The 20,955-nt window shown below is 45.9% G+C and overlaps 1 protein-coding gene across 1 annotated transcript; it reads right to left on the reverse strand.

Annotated features, from left to right (window-relative positions):
• Positions 1 to 331: 331 nt before the first annotated feature.
• Positions 332 to 19,056, reverse strand: LOC136713028 (otoancorin). The gene is made up of 26 exons (XM_066689920.1): positions 18,975 to 19,056; positions 17,984 to 18,011; positions 17,649 to 17,730; positions 17,159 to 17,287; positions 16,597 to 16,829; positions 16,060 to 16,163; positions 15,332 to 15,432; positions 14,277 to 14,416; positions 13,465 to 13,588; positions 11,351 to 11,566; positions 10,664 to 10,831; positions 10,396 to 10,536; positions 10,030 to 10,085; positions 9,609 to 9,726; positions 9,019 to 9,101; positions 7,139 to 7,274; positions 6,613 to 6,803; positions 5,364 to 5,457; positions 4,985 to 5,117; positions 4,558 to 4,745; positions 4,256 to 4,411; positions 3,927 to 4,069; positions 3,668 to 3,804; positions 3,301 to 3,398; positions 2,571 to 2,754; positions 332 to 1,662 (listed from the first exon to the last, which is right to left on the reverse strand). The coding sequence occupies exons 1-26, from the start codon at positions 19,054 to 19,056 to the stop codon at positions 1,580 to 1,582; spliced, it is 3,348 nt and encodes a 1,115-aa protein (XP_066546017.1). The 3' UTR covers positions 332 to 1,579.
• Between the last annotated feature and the right edge of the window lie 1,899 nt (positions 19,057 to 20,955).

The raw sequence follows: 20,955 nt of genomic DNA on the forward strand, positions 1-20,955 counted from the left end.
ACTGTCCTGATGTCTTCACTACTAGTACATGAAAGGACAACATCCCCAGGGACTTTTAAGAGCTTGTACTTTAACAGGGTTAAAAAAAAAGGCAATGAATGAAAATCAAAGCAGTACATTCACATAAACAGACTGAATTTGAAGTAGTGGTAAAAAACTGATTTGATATTACAAGATGATTTTGTGAGAAGAACAGACGCAAGGTAACAGCAAAGCAACATGAGCTATAGGTAGGGATGGACTTAACAGTTTCTAACAGTGGCTGAACAATTTACTCCCAACCCCACTCCACAAAGCAGTGAAATAACAACCATCAAAACATGCTTTACAATGTAATTGGTTTATTGATTGTCAAATACATCGGTAATTCATAAAAAGGTAAGTGAGTCTGATATATTCAAAATAAGAAGAGTTCGTTTGCAGCTTAAAAATGTTGAGAAAAGTGGCAGTTTGTACAGAATTGTGTCTCTGGTTGACAACCCTCTTACATTTTTACAGAATACTGAGCAGCAGTCTTCAGCTCACATGGTTCCTCCCCTGTAATAACACCCACTGTGTTACTGTGTCTTCAGAATCTTTATTTCCAAATATAGGAAGAGGCTGTGAGCCAGAATGAAAGACATCCACGGTTTCATATAATGCTCAAACATTCTGCTATTGCAAAGCGTGCTGATTTCTATACAGGACTCAGAGCAATTGATTTCCTTTAAGACTGCTTTATTCTTCCACTTTCAACAAGCAACCTAACCCAACACCTTAAAATAGTCTAAGGCAGGCAGTTGGCTCCTTAGGCAGATGATACTCATACACATCAGTGTTCTCCAGCTAACTACGCAGCACAGACTCTGAGGGATACAAACAGAAAATGACTTTGCATTGGCAATAATCAACACCTGCCGTAAATGCTATTGACTGCGACAGCTGTCATGCAACACAAACTACAATCCTGTTCCCCGCTCTGTTAAATATGCCCTTCAATTAGCAGCACCTTTTAGAGGTTCAAAAAGGCTATCGAACTTCTATCAGATTGTCATTAGAACTAACAAATGCATTCACAACCTGCTGGGAACACAGCTCTGTAGTGCTGGCGGGAGAGACATGAGCTCTTGAGGCTTAAAAAGAAGAACATGACAAACAAACAAACAGGCACATCATTGCAATCCCTATTCTGTCCATATGGTCACTCACTAATTCTTTCCAACATGGAATACTTCTGTGCATCTGTAGAGTTTCCAGACTGTACACCCCCAATGCAATCTGCATGCTGTTGAATAACCAATTTTACCTAAGGAAGCGCCAATTCATAGTTAGCCTTAAAGCGCAATGTGCCAGGGGCTTTTCCTTAGGCTGAGAACTACACCGGCTACAGAGCAATACAGCTTTTCTGAACTGCAAGACAAATGGTTTGCTTAGCCTACTGCATAAAGGGCATTTATCTGCACCTAAACTAGGCCTATATGTCCCTATGTTTCCCATGCAAAACACAGTGTGTCGTTATGTTATTTTATTAACAAACTGGTTGGCAACCCATTTGGCAGCATGTAGAGGAAGTGTGATCTGTGTCTATAACTCCGCTGGGCTATAGCAGGCATTCCCAAAGGAGGCATGGGCAGGCACACACTGGCCAGAACCACGGCACCGAGCTGAAATGGAGAGGAACACCTGCATGGGAAACACAAAGAGCAGCCATGAACAGGGACAGCATTGTGGAGAGCCTGCAATCCTGATGTGAACTTTTACTGGGACGTGCCTTTGGGGACTGAGCGCAGAGTGGTGTGGAAAGACACAAAACAGCATGGTGAGGTAAGCTATATCTGGTATTGCACACTTTAGTGAGCTCAGATTAGCCTATCTCAGTCAGAAGTGTGTTGTAATGTTGCCAATTAAATTTGGTTTGTGCCCTAAGGCTGAAGGCCCAAGAGTCATTAGCAGCATGTGTTGCCTGTGATTGGGAGAAATGTACTCCCTCAATAGATAGGTGGACAAGAAACACTCAGGGCCCAATTTAATCATAAAGATACCAAAATAGTTTCTTTAATAATGACGATGCGCTCCTAAAGTTTTTCTGGAGTACACACATATAGAAGATTACACTCTTGGTTGCTGAGCAACTACATGACGTCAATGAGTTACCTCAAACTTGATCACAGACTTATTCTTTGTCTCCTGAACTCTATTTAGCCTTGGATACAAATATTTTTCAAAAAATCAGCTACACAGAAACTACACCTGGCCTCTCCGGAACAATACACAAAACTGAAATACATGGGTTACACAATCTTGCTGCAACAGTAATACAAATGGAATAGATTTGGCATCTAGTTGGACATCAGTTGGTCTTCTCTTTCCTGACTGGTTAGAATCATAGAAAAGCCGAAATGGAAATCTGTCACGTGGTGGTAGAATACCAGAGTGGTATAATCTCTTTTGTGTATCCCAAGCCCCTTTTCCCACTTTGGTTTTAGAGCTCTACATTCCACCTGACTGAATTGAATTTTAGATGACTGATAGTTCTATGTCATTGTGTGATACCCAATGTGCAGAAGGTGTGTGGCAGAGTCTTTTCTTACTGGAGCTAATGGGGCTGGCACCCTGGTTGACAGTGGCCGCAGCACTGGCAGGCCTCTCTCGTAGGCCATCACGTGCCGCCTGTAGGCCCTGCATCTGCTCCTGACTCAGCTGGGCACACTGTGATGATGTCACCGCTGCCACGTTCTCTGGGCCCAGGCTCTGCAGCTGCTCACGGGAGAACTCCTGTCCCTCAGGAACATAGGGCGGACACACGTCACTTGTATCACAGTGACAATGAGCTCATGCACGCACACACGCAGTCTCAGAACAACCTCACTCACACATACACACATGCAGAACAAACTCTCACATTCACACACAGAATAAACTCTCACACACACACTCAGACAAACTCTCTCTCTCACAAACACACACATAAATAACCAGGACAACCTCTCACACACAGACACAGACACAGACTCAGACTAACCTCACTCACTCACTCGCTTACTATTACACCCACACTCACACATACATAAACACACAATCACAGATGTACATATTTCAATCTGGAAGGGCAAAGAGAGTGAATTCATGCCAAAAACACAAATATTCAGGCCCATTTATAAGGGTTCCTTCCTGAACAAAATGTTCCTCAAATAACCTCTTCTGCCAGGCCAATTAGAATTTGATGAAACAATAATTCAGTTGAAAAAACATTAAAAACGGGGAGGATGTAATGAGGAGGCAGGGCTGTAGTCCCTGTGCCAGCTACTCAGCTGCACTCACCCTGAAGAGATCCGGAGGGATGGCAGAAATGGCCTGAGGCTGCAGGTATGGCATCAGCTCAGTGCCCAGGTTCCTCAGCTCCTCTAGTGTCATACCAGCTGCAAAGATGGCATACAGACATTCTTGCTGTGGTGTGCCAACCCCTATGCAAGTTTACTTTGGTAAATTTACCACTTTTTGGTAAATGTACCCTAGTTTTACAGTGGTTTCCTATGGGTTCAGTATGCTCCAAAGTAGTAAAGCACAGTAAAGGCATGTTGTGCCAGCAGGAAACCATTGTAAAACTATGATAAAACCAAAGTAAAATCATGTTTAAAGTGAAAAACATTGGCACAAAAGACTGGCACTGGAATTAGTAGTATCTCACCTGCCACTGCGCCCACCTCCTGCAGAACGGAGCTGTTCCAGGTGCCAGCCTCCCCGAACACCCTCTCTGCTATCCTCTTCAGCTCGCGCAGCACAGGCAGGGTGCAGGGCAGGGTGCCGATTCGGGCTGCAGTGACACTGTCAAGCACAGTGGGTGCAGCTTTACAACACAGAAAAATACACCACTGCCTGCACTGTTCCCATAGAACCACAGACGGCAGATTACTGGACATTCCCCCACCACTGCTTTTTGAGCTCACCTGTAGGCCTCAGGGCTTATGAGGGACACCTGGCTGGGCTCCACCCCACACAGGATGACCCCCAGCCCAGCCAGGTCTGACCCCCGCAGGGCCCCCAGGCTGAGACCTGATGCCTCCAGGAACCGAGACAACAGGCTGCTCATCTGAAGGAACAAGGACAGACAGACAGACAGACACACATACATACAGACAGACAGGGGTTACAATGACATACAGATACACAGACAGATTTATAATGAGAAAGGTTTGTTGCCTTTAATCTGCAGAACAGGCATGCATTTTAACAGCCCCCCTGACGGGATGAGGTGGGCCTGGGGCGCATGCCTGACCTGCTGAGGGGTCCAGGTGTGTTGCTGGCTGAGGGCGGTCAGTGTGTCAATGGAGCTCAGGTCCAGCTCCATGATGTCCTCCTCTGTGAGGGCCAGCGCGATTGTCCCCAGAGAGATCACATGGTAGCTCTTCCAGGTTGACAGGGGGCCCCACGCCTGATACAGGAAGGAGTAGGAGGATGGTGGGAGCCATTAATTACCTGTTAGGTTAACCCTTAAGAACCCAATGTGATGTAAATATAAGGAGCTTAACATAGATATATGTATGTTGGACTGCAAAATAGTAGTTGGGTAGTACACACTTGTCTGGCGCGTGTTTTGAGCGTGTGGAGCTGGGACGTGTTGTATCTGCCGACAGAGCCCAGCAGCTCCACAGTCTGTTTGAAGGTATCATCGCTCATGCACTGCAACTCCAGGTCAGTCCAGTACACGTTGGCCTCCAACAACTTACGGATGTCGTCAGCAGATGGCGCTCTGACTGCATCACATTCTGCGGGGGGAACAGAGCAAGCAGGTCAAAGCTCCGGTGTAACAAGTTATTACACTAAACTGAAACGTGCAAACAGTCCCAGTTTTTGTCTGGGCAGCAGGCCTAGGCATCTCTAGAGGAAAGCGATTGCTCTTGTTGTCTCTGTGTCTTTCAGCAGGGAACGAGGGTACTGGCAGTGCACTGATTGACTCTATTGAATGCACTTTTGTGTTCTGGCAGCAGCCTTGCCTGCCCCTCACCTGTCCCAGGCTGGGCACTGATGCCATCTCTGGCCTCTGTGCCATGCACTGCATCAAACAGCGCAGCCAGGAACTCCTCAGGCACAGAGCCCCCCGAAACGGGCACTGCCAGGGGCCACACCTCCTCTGGGTACTGACAGAGATGGAGAGAGAAGGGGTGGTGGGGGACAGTGGGAGGAAATGGGAGGAGAGAGGGTTGGGGGAGGGAAGGAGAAAGAAGTGGGGAAAGAAGGGGTGAGAGAGGGAGAGGGAGAGGGAGAGAAAGAGAACAAAAGAAACAAACAAAATCTCAGTTTATTTAGTAAAAACTCAACAGAGAGATAATAAGGAGAGCCTGACACTATGCACTGTTCATAAAGAGGTAGCAGTGGGGTGGCACCTTATTAGCGATGGCTGTGATCTCCTCCCTGGACAGTAGGGTGACCAGGAGGCCCAGGTCTTGAGTCAGCTCCGCACTCCACTCCCAAGGGCTCCTGGGACACTCACACAGACACACATACATCAATTACTGCACACACACACACACACACACACACACACACACACTCATAGCAAAATGGATCTGATAGAGACAGTTACAGTACATGATCACTCCCCAGCTAACCAAATAATGTGGCAATATTGTAATAATGCGAACATAGAACAATATGATGATGATGATGTGCATATGATTTTTTTTAGACTCCAGGGGATGTTGACAAAGCATTGTACAAAAACATTATGAAATGACATTTATAGAGATAAAAAGGGCTTCTATTTCCCTTCTTATCTCCAGTGGTGCTTTGTCTATTGTAACAAGGAGTGTTGGCCTGATAGCCTGATTTACCTATAATTGATAGGCAAAACATAAAGGAATTTTGGCTTTTTGGTTAGTGATGGTAAGTCTGCTCATGACTAAGACTGTCATCAAAATGCATTGAGATTATTCTATGTGGCTCACTATTTAAGAGACTAGCTTGAACAGTCATTAAACAAATCATCTGAACAGAGACACATGAAGGGCAAGTTGTCTTTGTTTGAATAATAAGAGGATTGCTACTCATGATGCTGCTGTGCCTACTGCAGATTACACTGCTAGGACACCAGTTTGGCTCCTTCCTGTGTTGCAGTTTCTCTTTACTCATTACATTTGCATTCACACTCATATTCTCTTATTATTTGGAATCCTTGAGCACTACATAACCAGTCATGCCAAAACCTTATTCAGAATACGGCCAGCAGCATTCCACATGAGTATTCTGCCCAAGATAGGGGGTGGTTAAACTATTTAATGGATTATCACTGGAATATTAGGACATGGATGCAGTTTATTCAGAATACTCGGATTGGCTGACATTTCACAAAGGATCTTGGGTAGACGCTCAGTGTGGGAGTAAAGCCAATGCTACAATATTCACCTTTATAACCACACCTTTCTAAAAGTTACTCTACAACAGTATTCTGAATACGCCTGTTCTCATGTAAACTACGATTAATGGAGGAAAATTACATTGAACTTGCATATTAACAGCTCATTTGGAATCCTCCAGTGCTCAGGTATTTTAGTGTCTTTCATGTAAAGTTAGTGGCTACCCCTTGTTGCTGTATTCCAATAGTGGTGCTGTGTGTAGGGCCTGCGCCTGCCCTACCCGTACAGCTGTGCCAGTTTGCTCTTGATGGCATCTTTCTGTTCCTGGCTGAGCCGTGGGCAGCTCCGGAACTGGCGCAGTGCGGCAGATAGGGCGGGGGCAGCGATGTGGGCCCGGATGGTGTCGGGGGGCAGGTGGCACAGGAGTCGGCCAAGGGTGTCCACATCGTACTCATCTCTCACCCCCTCTCTCTATTGGGGGCACACACACACACACAAACTGCTGACCACTGCCAGGTATCACAGCTCAGATTCTTACTTAATTTCGAGTAAACAGAATCAATAAACATTTCCTGATTGTAAACAGGTTGTTCTTTATTTGGATTGGATCACGTGACCAGTCTAAATCCACACCTCTATTCTTACACACTATAAACCTTAGTGTTCCTGACCTAAAGACAGACAGATCTCTCCCCTTCCCCTTCTCCTCTCTGCACTGATCAGTGAATATCTTCCGCCATAGAGAGCTGTATTCCGGCCTTCACACACAGAGACCCTAGTGGTGGTGGGAGGGGGGCAGTTCTCACCAGGCACTGCAGCACCTTCTTGACGACGGCCTCCCGTTTCTCTGCGTAAACCGTCAGGAGGTCCAGGTCCACACGGCCCAGAGCCACCAAGAAGCTTTTACAGGAGGTGGAGGGCATGTTGTCCACATACTCCACACTGCAGAGCACAGTCACCAGGTCAACAACGCATCCACTGACCACTCTACACAGCTACACTGTGCACACCTCGACTCACACACATACACAGCACTAGCACAACTGATAGCACAAGCTGATACAGTAACTATTTGGATAGCCATAACTGCTGTGCCAGAATTGTACAGTGAGGGAAATAAGTATTTGACCCCTTCGACTTAGTACTTGGTGGCAAAACCCTTGTTGGCAATCACAGAGGTCAGACGTTTCTTGTAGTTGGCCACCAGGTTTGCACACATCTCAGGAGGGATTTTGTCCCACTCCTCTTTGCAGATCCTCTCCAAGTCATTAAGGTTTCAAGGCTGACGTTTGGCAACTCGAACGTTCAGCTCCCTCCACAGATTTTCTATGGGATTAAGGTCTGGAGACTGGCTAGGCCACTCCAGGACCTTAATGTGCTTCTTCTTGAGCCACTCCTTTGTTGCCTTGGCTGTGTGTTTTGGGTCATTGTCATGCTGGAATACCCATCCACGACCCATTTGCAATGCCCTGGCTGAGGGAAGGAGGTTCTCACCCAAGATTTGATGGTACATGGCCCCGTCTATCGTCCCTTTGATGCGGTGCAGTTGTCCTGTCCCCTTAGCAGAAAAACACCCCCAAAGCATAATGTTTCCACCTCCATGTTTGACGGTGGGGATGGTGTTCTTGGGGTCATTCCTCCTCCTCCAAACACGGCGAGTTGAGTTGATGCCAAAGAGCTTGATTTTGGTCTCATCTGACCACAACACTTTCACCCAGTTCTCCTCTGAATCATTCGATTGTTCACTGGCAAACTTCAGACGGGCCTGTACATGTGCTTTCTTGAGCAGGGGAACCTTGCGGGCGCTGCAGGATTTCAGTCCTTCACAGCGTAGTGTGTTACCAATTGTTTTCTTGGTGACTATGGTCCCAGCTGCCTTGAGATCATTAACAAGATCCTCCCGTGTAGTTCTGGGCTGATTCCTCACCGTTCTCATGATCATTGAAACTCCACGAGGTGAGATCTTGCATGGAGCCCCAGACTGACAGTTATTTTGCATTTCTTCCATTTGCGAATAATCGCTCCAACTGTTGTCACCTTCTCACCAAGCTGCTTGGCTGCTTGTAGCCCATTCCAGCCTTGTGTAGGTCTACAATCTTGTCCCTGACATCCTTGGACAGCTCTTTGGTATTGGCCATGGTGAAGAGTTTGGAATCTGATTGATTGATTGCTTCTGTGGACAGGTGTCTTTTATACAGGTAACGAGCTGAGATTAGGAGCTCGTTACCTGTATAAAAGACACCTGGGAGCCAGAAATCTTGCTGATTGATAGGGGATCAAATACTTATTTCCCTCATTAACATGCAAATCAATGTATAACTTTTTTGAAATGCGTTTTTCTGGATTTTTTTGTTGTTATTCTGTCTCTCACTGTTAAAATACACCTACCATTAAAATTATAGACTGATCATTTATTTGTCAGTGGGGAAACGTACAAAATCAGCAGGGGATCAAATACTTTTTTCCCTCACTGTATGCAAAGGACCCCAATACACATATCAGCAGAACAATGGCATGTTGCATATAGACAGGTTGCACGCACACGCACACACACACACACACACACACACACACACAGCACACACCCAAGGCCACATACACCGAGCAACATACACAGAACACTCACACAGGGTGCACACACACATAGCATACACAAATACTCTCACACACAGCTGGGAGTACTCACGGCAGCACTGACAGCAGGATGGGGGGGATTGAAGTGTTGGTGGTATGCAGGACCTCCCAGTACTTCCAGGCCAGGCAGTTCATCTGAGACAGAGCACAGAGCAGCACTCTCAGTCCTTTGTTGCTGGCACCCCCCCCCTCCCGCTGACTGTTTCTAGCTCCGACTCCAGCCCTAGCCCTGTCCCTCATCCGGACCCAAACCCTAAGCTCCAGCCCCAGGCCTCACCCATACAAGGACCCTGATCGTACCCCAGCAACAGCCACAACTCTGACCCTAAGCCCAGACCCTGACCCAGTAGTTAAACCATTGTGTATCCTTTCCTTGACAGTAACATAAACATTTTGTATGCCTATCCCTCCCTTTAGCATGTATCTAGGCCTGCACTGATGTGTGATTACTGTATGTTGCATTTTGATATGTTTCTTATGTAAACTGTAAGTCACCCTGGATATCTGCTAATAAATAATAATAACAATATCCTTGATTTACAATGAGGATGCTGTATTAATGTGGAAGGAATTTCAGCAAAATTCAGACCATGAAGACCCCCTCCACCACCACCCCTTCCTGCACTTCCCCTGCCTCCGTACCTGGAGGGGCGAGAGCAGATGGAAGCTTCTCTCAAAGAGGGAAAAGTTGGCGATGAAGGAGACGCTGCTCATCCTCTGGATCTCCTTGCAGGGTATGCCCTTGAGAAGCTGCCCGGTGCTGCGCGACACAGAGGCAGGCAGAGGTCACTGCTTTTTAAATCATTTTACTCCTTTGGGAAGGTGCTGATGAGATCAAGGTCTCTGGTACGAGGACAAGGAGACCCTCTGCTGACCCTGAGCTAGGGAGGCTTTACGTTAGACAGATTCTTATTCCATTTGCCATTTGGCCAGGACACTGGGGGAATACAATCACTCCTGTGAAAAGCACCCTAGGATCGTTAACGAGCAAATTGTGATCAGGGTTTTTTAGACTAACAGGACAAGCTCTCCCTGCACTGGCCGGCCACCTTGTACTGCTCACCTGATCAGATCCACAGCCCCAGTCCTTCTGGACAGAGAGTCGTACAGGAAGAAGGCCTGGGGAGAAAAAGCACCGGCTACATAACACAAGGAGCCACTGTCTGGGGTGTGGGTCATGACTGGGGGCATATGCCAGAGTGTTGGCTCAGCAGACCCGTTTTCCAGCAGTACACTTCAATCCATCTGCAGTCCTGTTTGACCCTAAGTCTCTGTGCAACAGACTCTAGCGCAGTGTGAGGGTGACTGTCAGCCCAGGCCGCAGTGCAATGTGAGCGAGACTGGGCCGCCGGGCAGAATGAGAGTAGCTGTGTAACTCAGCAGCAGTGCCGTGTGAGGGTGACAGTGTGAGAGTGTGGGGGTGCTGCACCTGGCTGCGGGTCAGCTGTTTCTCCTCAAATGCCTCGGTGTCCAGGCTCCGCAGCCTCAGCAGGGTGGACAGCGACACCTCTGCGAACAGCACGCCCGGGATCTGCCGCAGAACTGACTCCACGTCCGAGGCCGTGAGCATCTGCACCAAACAGCACAAAGCTCATGAGTGGAGCTCGCCTCAGCAATCGTCCCAACACGCCCTAACTGTGACCATCTAGTTTGATGTAACGGCAGCTTGACGCTACTCGAGTGGTGTTTGGGCCTACCTGACCGACAATGGCGTGTTGCTGTGCAGGGTTGAGGTGGGCGGCATATTGGGACAGCGTGCTCTCCAGCGCCTGTGACAACTCCTCCGTACTCACACTGTAAAACAGGTTGGCATCCACCCCCGAGATAAGGGAACCCAGCTGAGTGATGTTTCTGAAGGAGAGGAACTGCACACAGAGAGAGAGAGAGAGAGAGACAGGAAGAGAATGCAGCTGTCTAACAAAATATCACAAGGCCCAGTCATATATGTAAGACTTATGCCAGTCTACCATGGTCAATTTACCATAGGTTTTGGGCACTTTTATTGGTTATACCATCGTTTTACATTGGTTTTCTATGGGCACAACATGTACTTTACTACACTAGACCATGAACTATCATCTACCATAGTAAACATCCCTTAAAAATATTTATAGTGGTATATCCTATGCTTGTAGTAAAGCACAGTGGAGACATGTTGTGGCGATAGGAAACCACTGTAAAACGATAAAACCCAAAGAAAATAATTTTTAACAACATCACCTGCCACACCTCAGATTGTTCTGTGTTTGCTCTCTTGCAATGTTGCCACAACGTTACTTGGTAATCTGGGACCAGGTCAGATCAGATGAAGGAATGCTAGTCCCAGCTGGTTGTAGAGGCTGTTTGCCGATATGTATTCTACTGGGGCGCCTTGCTTGGCTCACCTTGCTGGTGCCGATGTATTTGTGAACCAGTATGATGGTCTGACTGCGGGTCCATCCAGAGACCTGCTGCAGCACCGCGATAGAGCTCTGCACTGCCTGAGCAGACAGCGCCTCCAGCTGGCCAGGGGTCAGGCCCACCACAGCATCTGACACTGACCCCAGAGACTCATTCAGCGTCTGGTTCCTCATCACCACGGCCAGTAGCTGAGACTTCAGCTGTGCAGAGACAACAGGAACTTGTTAGCTTTTGTCACCCATCTGGAACAAACATGTATATTTAATATATGATACATTACATATGATTGTTTCATTTTTCAAATGCAGTTGGCTCAGTTAATACAGTTATTAATATAATAGTTTGGTACACCATACAGTGAGGGAAAAAAGTATTTGATCCCCTGCTGATTTTGTACATTTGCCCACTGACAAATAAATGATCAGTCTATAATTTTAATGGTAGGTGTATTTTAACAGTGAGAGACAGAATAACAACCAATAAATCCAGAAAAACGCATTTCAAAAAAGTTATAAATTGATTTGCATGTTAATGAGGGAAATAAGTATTTGACCCCTTCGACTTAGTACGTGGTGGCAAAACCCTTGTTGGCAATCACAGAGGTCAGACGTTTCTTGTAGTTGGCCACCAGGTTTGCACACATCTCAGGAGGGATTTTGTCCCACTCCTCTTTGCAGATCCTCTCCAAGTCATTAAGGTTTCAAGGCTGACGTTTGGCAACTCGAACGTTCAGCTCCCTCCACAGATTTTCTATGGGATTAAGGTCTGGAGACTGGCTAGGCCACTCCAGGACCTTAATGTGCTTCTTCTTGAGCCACTCCTTTGTTGCCTTGGCTGTGTGTTTTGGGTCATTGTCATGCTGGAATACCCATCCACGACCCATTTTCAATGCCCTGGCTGAGGGAAGGAGGTTCTCACCCAAGATTTGATGGTACATGGCCCCGTCTATCGTCCCTTTGATGTGGTGCAGTTGTCCTGTCCCCTTAGCAGAAAAACACCCCCAAAGCATAATGTTTCCACCTCCATGTTTGACGGTGGGGATGGTGTTCTTGGGGTCATTCCTCCTCCTCCAAACACGGCGAGTTGAGTTGATGCCAAAGAGCTTGATTTTGGTCTCATCTGACCACAACACTTTCACCCAGTTCTCCTCTGAATCATTCAGATTTTCATTGGCAAACTTCAGACGGGCCTGTACATGTGCTTTCTTGAGCAGGGGAACCTTGCGGGCGCTGCAGGATTTCAGTCCTTCACAGCGTAGTGTGTTACCAATTGTTTTCTTGGTGACTATGGTCCCAGCTGCCTTGAGATCATTAACAAGATCCTCCCGTGTAGTTCTGGGCTGATTCCTCACCGTTCTCATGATCATTGAAACTCCACGAGGTGAGATCTTGCATGGAGCCCCAGACTGACAGTTATTTTGCATTTCTTCCATTTGCGAATAATCGCTCCAACTGTTGTCACCTTCTCACCAAGCTGCTTGGCTGCTTGTAGCCCATTCCAGCCTTGTGTAGGTCTACAATCTTGTCCCTGACATCCTTGGACAGCTTTGGTCTTGGCCATGATGGAGAGTTTGGAATCTGATTGATTGATTGCTTCTGTGGACAGGTGTCTTTTATACAGTTAACGAGCTGAGATTAGGAGCACTCCCTTTAAGAGAGTGCTCCTAATCTCAGCTCGTTACCTGTATAAAAGACACCTGGGAGCCAGAAATCTTGCTGATTGATAGGGGATCAAATACTTATTTCCCTCATTAACATGCAATTCAATTTTTTGAAATGCGATTTTTTTTTTGTTATTATGTCTCTCACTTTTAAAATACACCTACCATTAAAATTATAGACTGATCATTTCTTTGTCAGTGGGGAAACATACAAAATCAGCAGGGGATCAAATACTTTTTTCCCTCACTGTATATTTCTGCCTGTAGTCCCAGCATTTATTTTATATGTCGAAATGAGATGGTGGAAACTAACCTCACCATATTTTGTGAATCATTATATGGATTTGCTGAGAGTGCACTGCTATGTTGGTGTGGTTTCCCATGCACAAAGGTCGCACATCCCTGCCTGCACTGTCCTTGTCTCCAGTCACCACTCACCTTCTGGACATCTGCCTGGCTCCCGCGCAGCTGGTTGCACTTGATGAGCTGGTGGAGCAGGCTGCGGGCATCGGCCACGTCCAGCTGATGCACATTGTCATAGAAACACACCAGCAAGCCCACCCTGGAGAGGAGACACAGCTGCACACCTCAGCACACTGCCCTATAACTGCTCTCACTCTTACACACACACAGACACACACACACACATACACTCTCACAGTAAACACACATAGGACAGTGCCAAAGAACTGACGTGACACCAATGATGCTGAGCAGTTAAGTAATAACACCAAGATTGGAAGGAAACTAATACTTCTACTATTATTCTAATTATAATACGACCATAATATTACAATAACTTGATACAAAATCTCATTAAACAGGATTAAATACACAAAGCAATCAGGTGGCCAAAGGGGACAGTGTGAAGACAGTTACCACAGTGACAAGCTGATGCCACCTCCGGAAATCACATGCACTTACAGGGGTTACACAATAGCTGCTGAAAGCTTTCCTTTAAGGAAAGGGAAGTGAGTGTGACAATATAGGGTCCTTTATGTAACCTATAGTGTAGAGCCTTGCTGGAAAAGACAGTAAGACAAACCAGGAGGTAAACCGCAACTTCCCCATCCTCTCTTCAGTCAGCAGAGAAACACATTCAACCAGGGCCTGTTTCTTACTCACCTGTCGTGTTCAAGATGCTAGGGAGTGTGATGGTGGCCAGGGAGCAGTCTGATATGTGTGTTTGTGTGTGTGTCAGGGTGCTAGGAGGTGCAATAGGGTATTGTGGAATACTAGGGGGTACTGACCTGTATGCGATGGAGACGTTGGCCATGTCGAAGCCAGACGCATTGACACGGCGCAGGAAGGCCTTTGCGGTGGCATGCTTGATGTCGCACACGGAGTCCAGCTGCTTGGTGGCGTTGTCATAGTTAATGAACAACCGCATCTGACAGACAAAGGGCCGGGAGTGTCACCAGCCAAGCCCCTAAGCCAACACCCGCACCAGTGCTATAGTCATGGCAATGCAGAGACATTGACTTCATACCAATTCCATATTTCTGCCTGTGTGAGCTGCTTTTCAGGTCCACTTTTAGTGGTGCATCAAGGCAGAGATTTGCATCATGGCCTAAGAGCATACAAGATAGCTGATCTTTTTGTTTTTATGAGATTAAAGAATGTGCATGACCTTATTGCTGTAGTGTTTACAAATTGAATAAACCCCCATCCCGATTGAATAAATCACTTGCCTTTGATGAAAATCTTTAGCTAAATATTTTATTCTGATGAGCTAAAATTATCCAAACAATGTGGGGAAGCAATAAAAAGGCAAACAGAATGCTAGGGTATATTGTGTAGAATTTAAAACAAGGGCAGTAATGTTCAGACTGTACAATACAGTTCTGGGCTCCACACTTCAAGAAAGATATCGCTGCTCTAGATGCGGATCAGAGGTTCAAGTCTTCAAAATCATGTAAGGCATCGACCACATCAAACCAGAGGAGCTTTTCCAGATCAGCAGGGACACACGGACCCGGGGACACAAATGGAAATTGGGCTTCAAGGCATTCGAGACAGAAAACAGGAGACACTTCTTCACACAGAGAGGCGTCACAATCTGGAACAAACTCCCCAGCGATGTGGTGGAAGCTGAAAATTTGGGAACATTTAAAAATAGACTGGATAGGATCCTTGGATCACTTAGTAATTAATGGACACCAAACGAGCACGTTGGGTTGAATGGCCTCCTCTCATTTGTAAACTTTCTTATGTTCTTATGTAACATTAACACCTTTACCACCAACTGTCGCTTTCTATCTACGTTCTCTCTCTCTCTCTCTGCGGACATGGCGGCTCCTCTCACCTCACTCAGACTGATGCGGTGGATGTTGTGGATGCCCAGATGAACAATGTAGCGGCCCAGGAACCACAGATTCTCAGCAGTGACCCAGACTTCTGACCCCTCTGGGGAGAGATCATCAAAGAAGGGGGCAGAGTTAGAAACACACACAGTGACTATTTACAATAAGACCTGTATGGGAGCTCTCTGGTTTATAATGAGCAGAAATCTCTTATTTGACCTTGCAGAACAGTTCTCAACTTTAGTGCATTATCTGTGCCTGAGCCCTGGACCAAATCAAAACTGTGCCATACTTGAGAATCGCAAATGACAAATTTGTATCCGATTGTGGCTTAATTTATTGTCAGCAGCCACTTTCTGGCTTTTTTTTTATTTAAAAATGAAATGCATGACAGGGTATAACTGTGCACTTTGGGACTTGTGTGCAGGTCAAAGCTTAGATTTGCTCTAGGCCTTAGCAATCCATGACTTATTCAAATTTACCTGTTGTACTTTTGAACTATTATTTATATAAAATGTTGCTTTATGATCCACCAAAACAATGAACGGACTCTTTAAAACATGTATGAAAATAACCCAAATACTTCTTTATTTAAAATAAATGCTTTTTATTTTATTTTATTCTAAAGCACACATTCAGCTTGTCAGTGCAGGCTTTGTCATCCATGTGACTAAACATATGTAGCCCCAGATAGGGCTGCATAGTGAGAGTGGTGGAGAAAGCAGCATACGGTGGGATTTAGAGGTCTTCTGCAGCCCCTGGATGATCCACTTGTAAACGGCCCTCTGGGTGGCTGAAGAGAACATGTCGTACAGGTCCTTAAACACGGCTGTTCTGCAGGAGAGACAGACACACACACAGCAAGAGTGAGAGCAGCAGGTCATGGATGATGCCGGTTGATGATGATGATGCCAAACACAGTACAATCTCTGCCTGGGATGCAGTGAGTAAGGAACAGGATTGGGAATCAATACTCTGCCTTGGGACCAGATGGCGAACAAACTCTTTGGTGTTGGCAGTGCCACAGTCAACCCAACAGAGCTGCCTGTCTCTCTCAAGGGAAAAAAAACAACACTTAATAGGAGGCATTTACCTGAAAACAAAATATTGAATAACTTGAGCACTACATATAGTTCCCTTAACTGGCACATTGCCTTTAATGCGCAACAACCTAAACCTCAAGGAACACGCAAGGGAAAAACAAGGGGATCATTAGCCAAATTTGTGTTTTGTGTCTGGCCACTGGTGTGTTCTGGGTGTCACTCACAGGTTTCTGAAGGTGTTGTCGGGCAGGTCAGAGGGCAGTTCCATGATGAAGTCCTCCCGGACAAACTCCCCGCCGGACAGGCTCAGCAGAGCGGACATGAGCTCCACACAGCCACCCTTGCGCAGGGCCGGTACACAGCGCTCCCTGGCCGCTGTGAACAGAGAGCGGTTCCCCCCAGGGCTGCGCTCCAGCGCCACCTTCATCGCATCGAAGTCCACATCGATCAGAGCCGTCTGTAGCAAACACAGCGCACAGCACACTACTCATAGCACACAGTACAGAGCACACAACACACAGTACACAGCACACTGTTTGTAGCATAATCCACTCAGCAAACAGCATAGAGTACATGGCACAGAGCACACACAACCAGCGAAAATAACACTGCTCAAAACACAGAGCTTACAAGACACAGCTCAAAGCATACAGCTCACAGTATACAGCACAAAGCACATAGCTAATAACACACAGCACGAAGCATAGAGCTTGCTCATAACACACTGCCCACAGCACACAGAACACAGGCCAACAGACTGGCAGACAGGCAGAGATTTAGTCTGACCTGCTCTTTCCGGCCCTGGAAGAGAAGTCTCAGTGCGGTGATGAACTGCAGTGTGTCCAGGCTGCTGAGGTCAGAGACCAGCTGCTGGGGCTCCTGGATCAGGCCGTTCTGATAGTCCCTCAGGATGGTCTGTCAGACAGGGGCAGAGCATTGACACAGAGCATTGCAACCCGGCCCCACGCTGCCCCACACATAGCCCAGACGGAAGCTCTCAGTGAGGCATGACCCTTGTTTCCTGTGATAAATTGACCATAGCTTTTTGTCACTGTTAACATGGTTTTACTGCAGGTTGTGGCATAGTTGGTAAATCCTATGGGTTCAACATACCAAATTGGTTTCCTTCACTACACTGGCTCACAACAGTCCTCCTCTTACTAGGAAAAGCGTAAAACACAATAAAAGTGTTCAACAGGTTGAGCCTGTTGAAGGACTAGTGTGTGGAGAGAAGGGGAGGGATGTGGTAAGCAGGCAGGACAGGACAGACACTCACGGTTATCTTCTCCATGTTCAGGGAACTGTTTCTGAGGAGCAGATACCTCAGGGCGTCCAGGGGGCTCCAGGGCTGCTGTTTACTGTGGACACAAGACAGTGGATAGCGTTGCACTAATCCTCCACACAGAGCCCAGACCCACTGTACACAGAGCACATCGGAATCCTAAAACAACACTAACTTTGATTATAACTCTTAAACACACTATATCCTTGCTGGCAGGTTGTGACTTGCACTCCAGTTGGCAAAATAATAATCACAATTCAGGAGCCAGAACCAGGGATTATTTCTGCATCATATTAAACCAGTAGCCAATGGACACAAGCAAACGGTACCTTGCGAACAGGAATGCGTCCACCAGGGCTGCAGGGAACAAAAGACATGACAACAGGGAACAAGGATAAGAAAATGAAGCCAATCTACACTCAAATGTTCTGCAGCGTCTGTGCTGCTCTACAGATCCTTTCAATTTACCTTGAAGGTATTTCCTGGCCAAGAATTCATCCTAAATTAACATAAAAAGCACATGTCAATGCACAGTTCAGTGCTAAAGTTTCATATTTAGCAAGTACATTACCATACTATATTAAAATGGGAACCTTATAGCAGAGTTTTCCTTTAGAGTTCCCAAACCCAAATGAAAAATTACATCAGTAACACAACTGAGGTTTTTTTTATACTTCCATTATTCTGACATTGTTAGCAGAAATATTGGTCAAACAATACAAAATACAAAATTCCCAACACTGTGCATATTTTCTATTGATCTTTCATATTTAAACTAAAAAGAGAAAAGAAACAGGACCCACCAGTGCCTTTTTCACCAGTGGAGGCAATTCTGCAAAACAAAAGGACACAAGTAAAACCTAACAAATGAACAAATTAGCCAATTTAAATCAGCATAACACATTGCACTCACATCTGCCTCTCTTACAATACAGTCTTAAAAATACAAGTCTACAGCCCCTCTCATATACACTATGGGACAGTTTCACATACTCTGATTAGCACTGGTCCTGGACTACCCAATGTTATTTTAGGTTGAATAGTCCTAAATCTAGTGCTAAGCAAGGTCTGTGAACCAGCTGTAAAGTGTACAGTTCGCCAAGTTTATGCACAGTTCCTGCTGTAAAAGACCATGACCTCTGCCTAGCTCCAGTGAAAGAGGGAAGCAAGATTTTTCTAACAAACAATCTTACATCATTATTGGTTTAATTTGACCCGCCAAACTCTCTTCCCTAGGTCTGGATTAGGACATAACGAGATATGCCAGAGCCTACTTATTGTACTAGGAGTGTTTGTCTCCCTGTGCCACCTCTCCCTCACCGAGCTGCGGCTGTTGTGGTCCCGTGGTGGGCAGGTGTGCCAGGAGCAGCAGCAGCAGGCACAGAGACAGTGTCCCTTCCATCCCGAACCTCACTGATACCCAAGCCTGTGGGAAAGTTGAGCGAACAGACAGGCAGACACTGAAATCAGTCCCAGCAAAGTAACTTACAAGCAGGGATAGCTAGGCATGTTCAGATAAAGGACACATTTACAAGTTTAGTTACAGTTTTTAGTTACAGTACCAAGACAAAGTAATCAAGATTTTGAAAACAAACCTGTACCAGGAGATTTAGAAAAAACATTTCTGATCTTTAGAAGAAAAAAAAAGTATCAAATAATAATATAGGTAAAAAATAAATAGTATTCAGCAAAAAATTGAATAAATATGCCCATTCCAGCATCCAATACGAATGGTGTCATTGTGACCCACAGAATGTGTTTCCACACGTATGAACCTGGGTACCTGCTTGCAATTATATACCAAAATCTGTATCACGTTTCCAGGCCAGCGCTGCACAAGCTCCTTTCTGGAATTGCTCAATCAAATTAACCCTGGTAACCTTAGTTTCCACAGACGAACTCTATCCGAAACACGGGAAGGTGCTGGTGCACTTTAGAAGACAAGAGGAAAAACACCAAGAAGAAAAACAAAAAGCAAGGTGAAAGCGAGTTAGTTCGGCACAGTTGTTTCTCACTATTTTGCTTCGCCTTTCTTTCCAAAGCGCGGCATTTTATTTTTTTCTCCCATTCCAGATCGCCATTCTTCCCCCCATGAATGGACTTCTATCTTCATTCATGCGGGACCTTTTACTGCAGGGCTGTGCTGTAGAAACCCAGAAACCCGATCATTTCCACTATACCCCCAGCTAGCAGAGGGTGTAATTTACAACCCAAAAAAAACAAAACAAGAACTGCGCACTATAGAAAAAGGAGAAAGAAAAAATAAATAAAACACTTTACTTAGCATTAATGGAAGGAAGCTCAGTAGCTGTGACTCACCTTTGTGTGGAAGGGAGATCCACAATTTTTTTGTTTTTGGATTCACACTTCAGGCTGTCTGTGCTCTACTCTCAGAAGAGTAGAGCACTCCCCCCCACATCACCCCCACATTCTCTCACTCACACACCATCCCACAAACAAGGAACCTAAGATTCTGGCTTTAAAGAGGTCAGTGACGTCATCAAGCTATCAGGTACAGTGAAAAGCACCTTGAAGTGAAGGGAGCAACACAAGGTGTACACCTGGCTCACACTGGCACCTCTGGTGGAGGAGAAGGAGGGGTCGGCTTTACACATTCACCACTGGAGCAACAATTAGTCTACTGTATTACGCTGTTCATTAAAACAGCACTTAAGCAGGGACAGTTACATAAAGGTACTTAATACCTGAAAAGTGAACTGAATATATACCTCAAAATAAAGAAGAAAAAAAGCTCTGTGGCACACCAGGTAGGCTTTTATACGGCAGTAGGTCATACTCTGTCTGACATATCAACTCATACTTGCCAGACTGCTTCACTGTAGATGTACTGTTGTTTCTTGGATGTGAGAGGGGTAGAATAGATAAGCCAAACTTTCCTTCTTCTATTTGTTTGATGTGGGGTTTTTTTTTATGCTAAGGTAGACATAAACCACATTAAGGCCCTGCGAAATACACAGACTACAAAGCGAACAGTACTACATGACCAAATGCAATGCATAGAGCCTCCCCCTGCTGGCAAGGGACAATACAAATTAATTTTGTCCTTGTTGTGTGCTATGCTATTATACAGGGGGCATGATGTGGCCAACAATGTGCATATATAGCGAATACAAACTTTACTGCACCTTGTCACAAATCTGGGAGTGCCATGGTACTGTGAGAACTTTCACATGAAAAACTTGAACTTTTGAGAACACCCCTGGGATGACCTGGAAAGGGGGAGGGGTGTAGGGACTTCAGGGACTATGACTTCAGACTATTGCAACAGTCAAAAGTGCCT

Source organism: Amia ocellicauda, chromosome 17 (genome assembly GCF_036373705.1).
Source record: "Amia ocellicauda isolate fAmiCal2 chromosome 17, fAmiCal2.hap1, whole genome shotgun sequence".
Taxonomy (NCBI): Eukaryota; Metazoa; Chordata; class Actinopteri; order Amiiformes; family Amiidae; genus Amia; species Amia ocellicauda.

Excerpts from the sequence above, each read along its gene's own strand:
- LOC136713028 (XM_066689920.1), bottom strand. The coding sequence starts at position 19,056 with ATGGAAGGGACACTGTCTCTGTGCCTGCTGCTGCTGCTCCTGGCACAC. Across the intron at positions 10,832-11,350 it reads AATACATCGGCACCAGCAAG|TTCCTCTCCTTCAGAAACAT; the intron begins GTGAGCCAAGCA and ends CTCTGTGTGCAG. Across the intron at positions 3,399-3,667 it reads GGAGGTGGGCGCAGTGGCAG|CTGGTATGACACTAGAGGAG; the intron begins GTGAGATACTAC and ends CCATCTTTGCAG.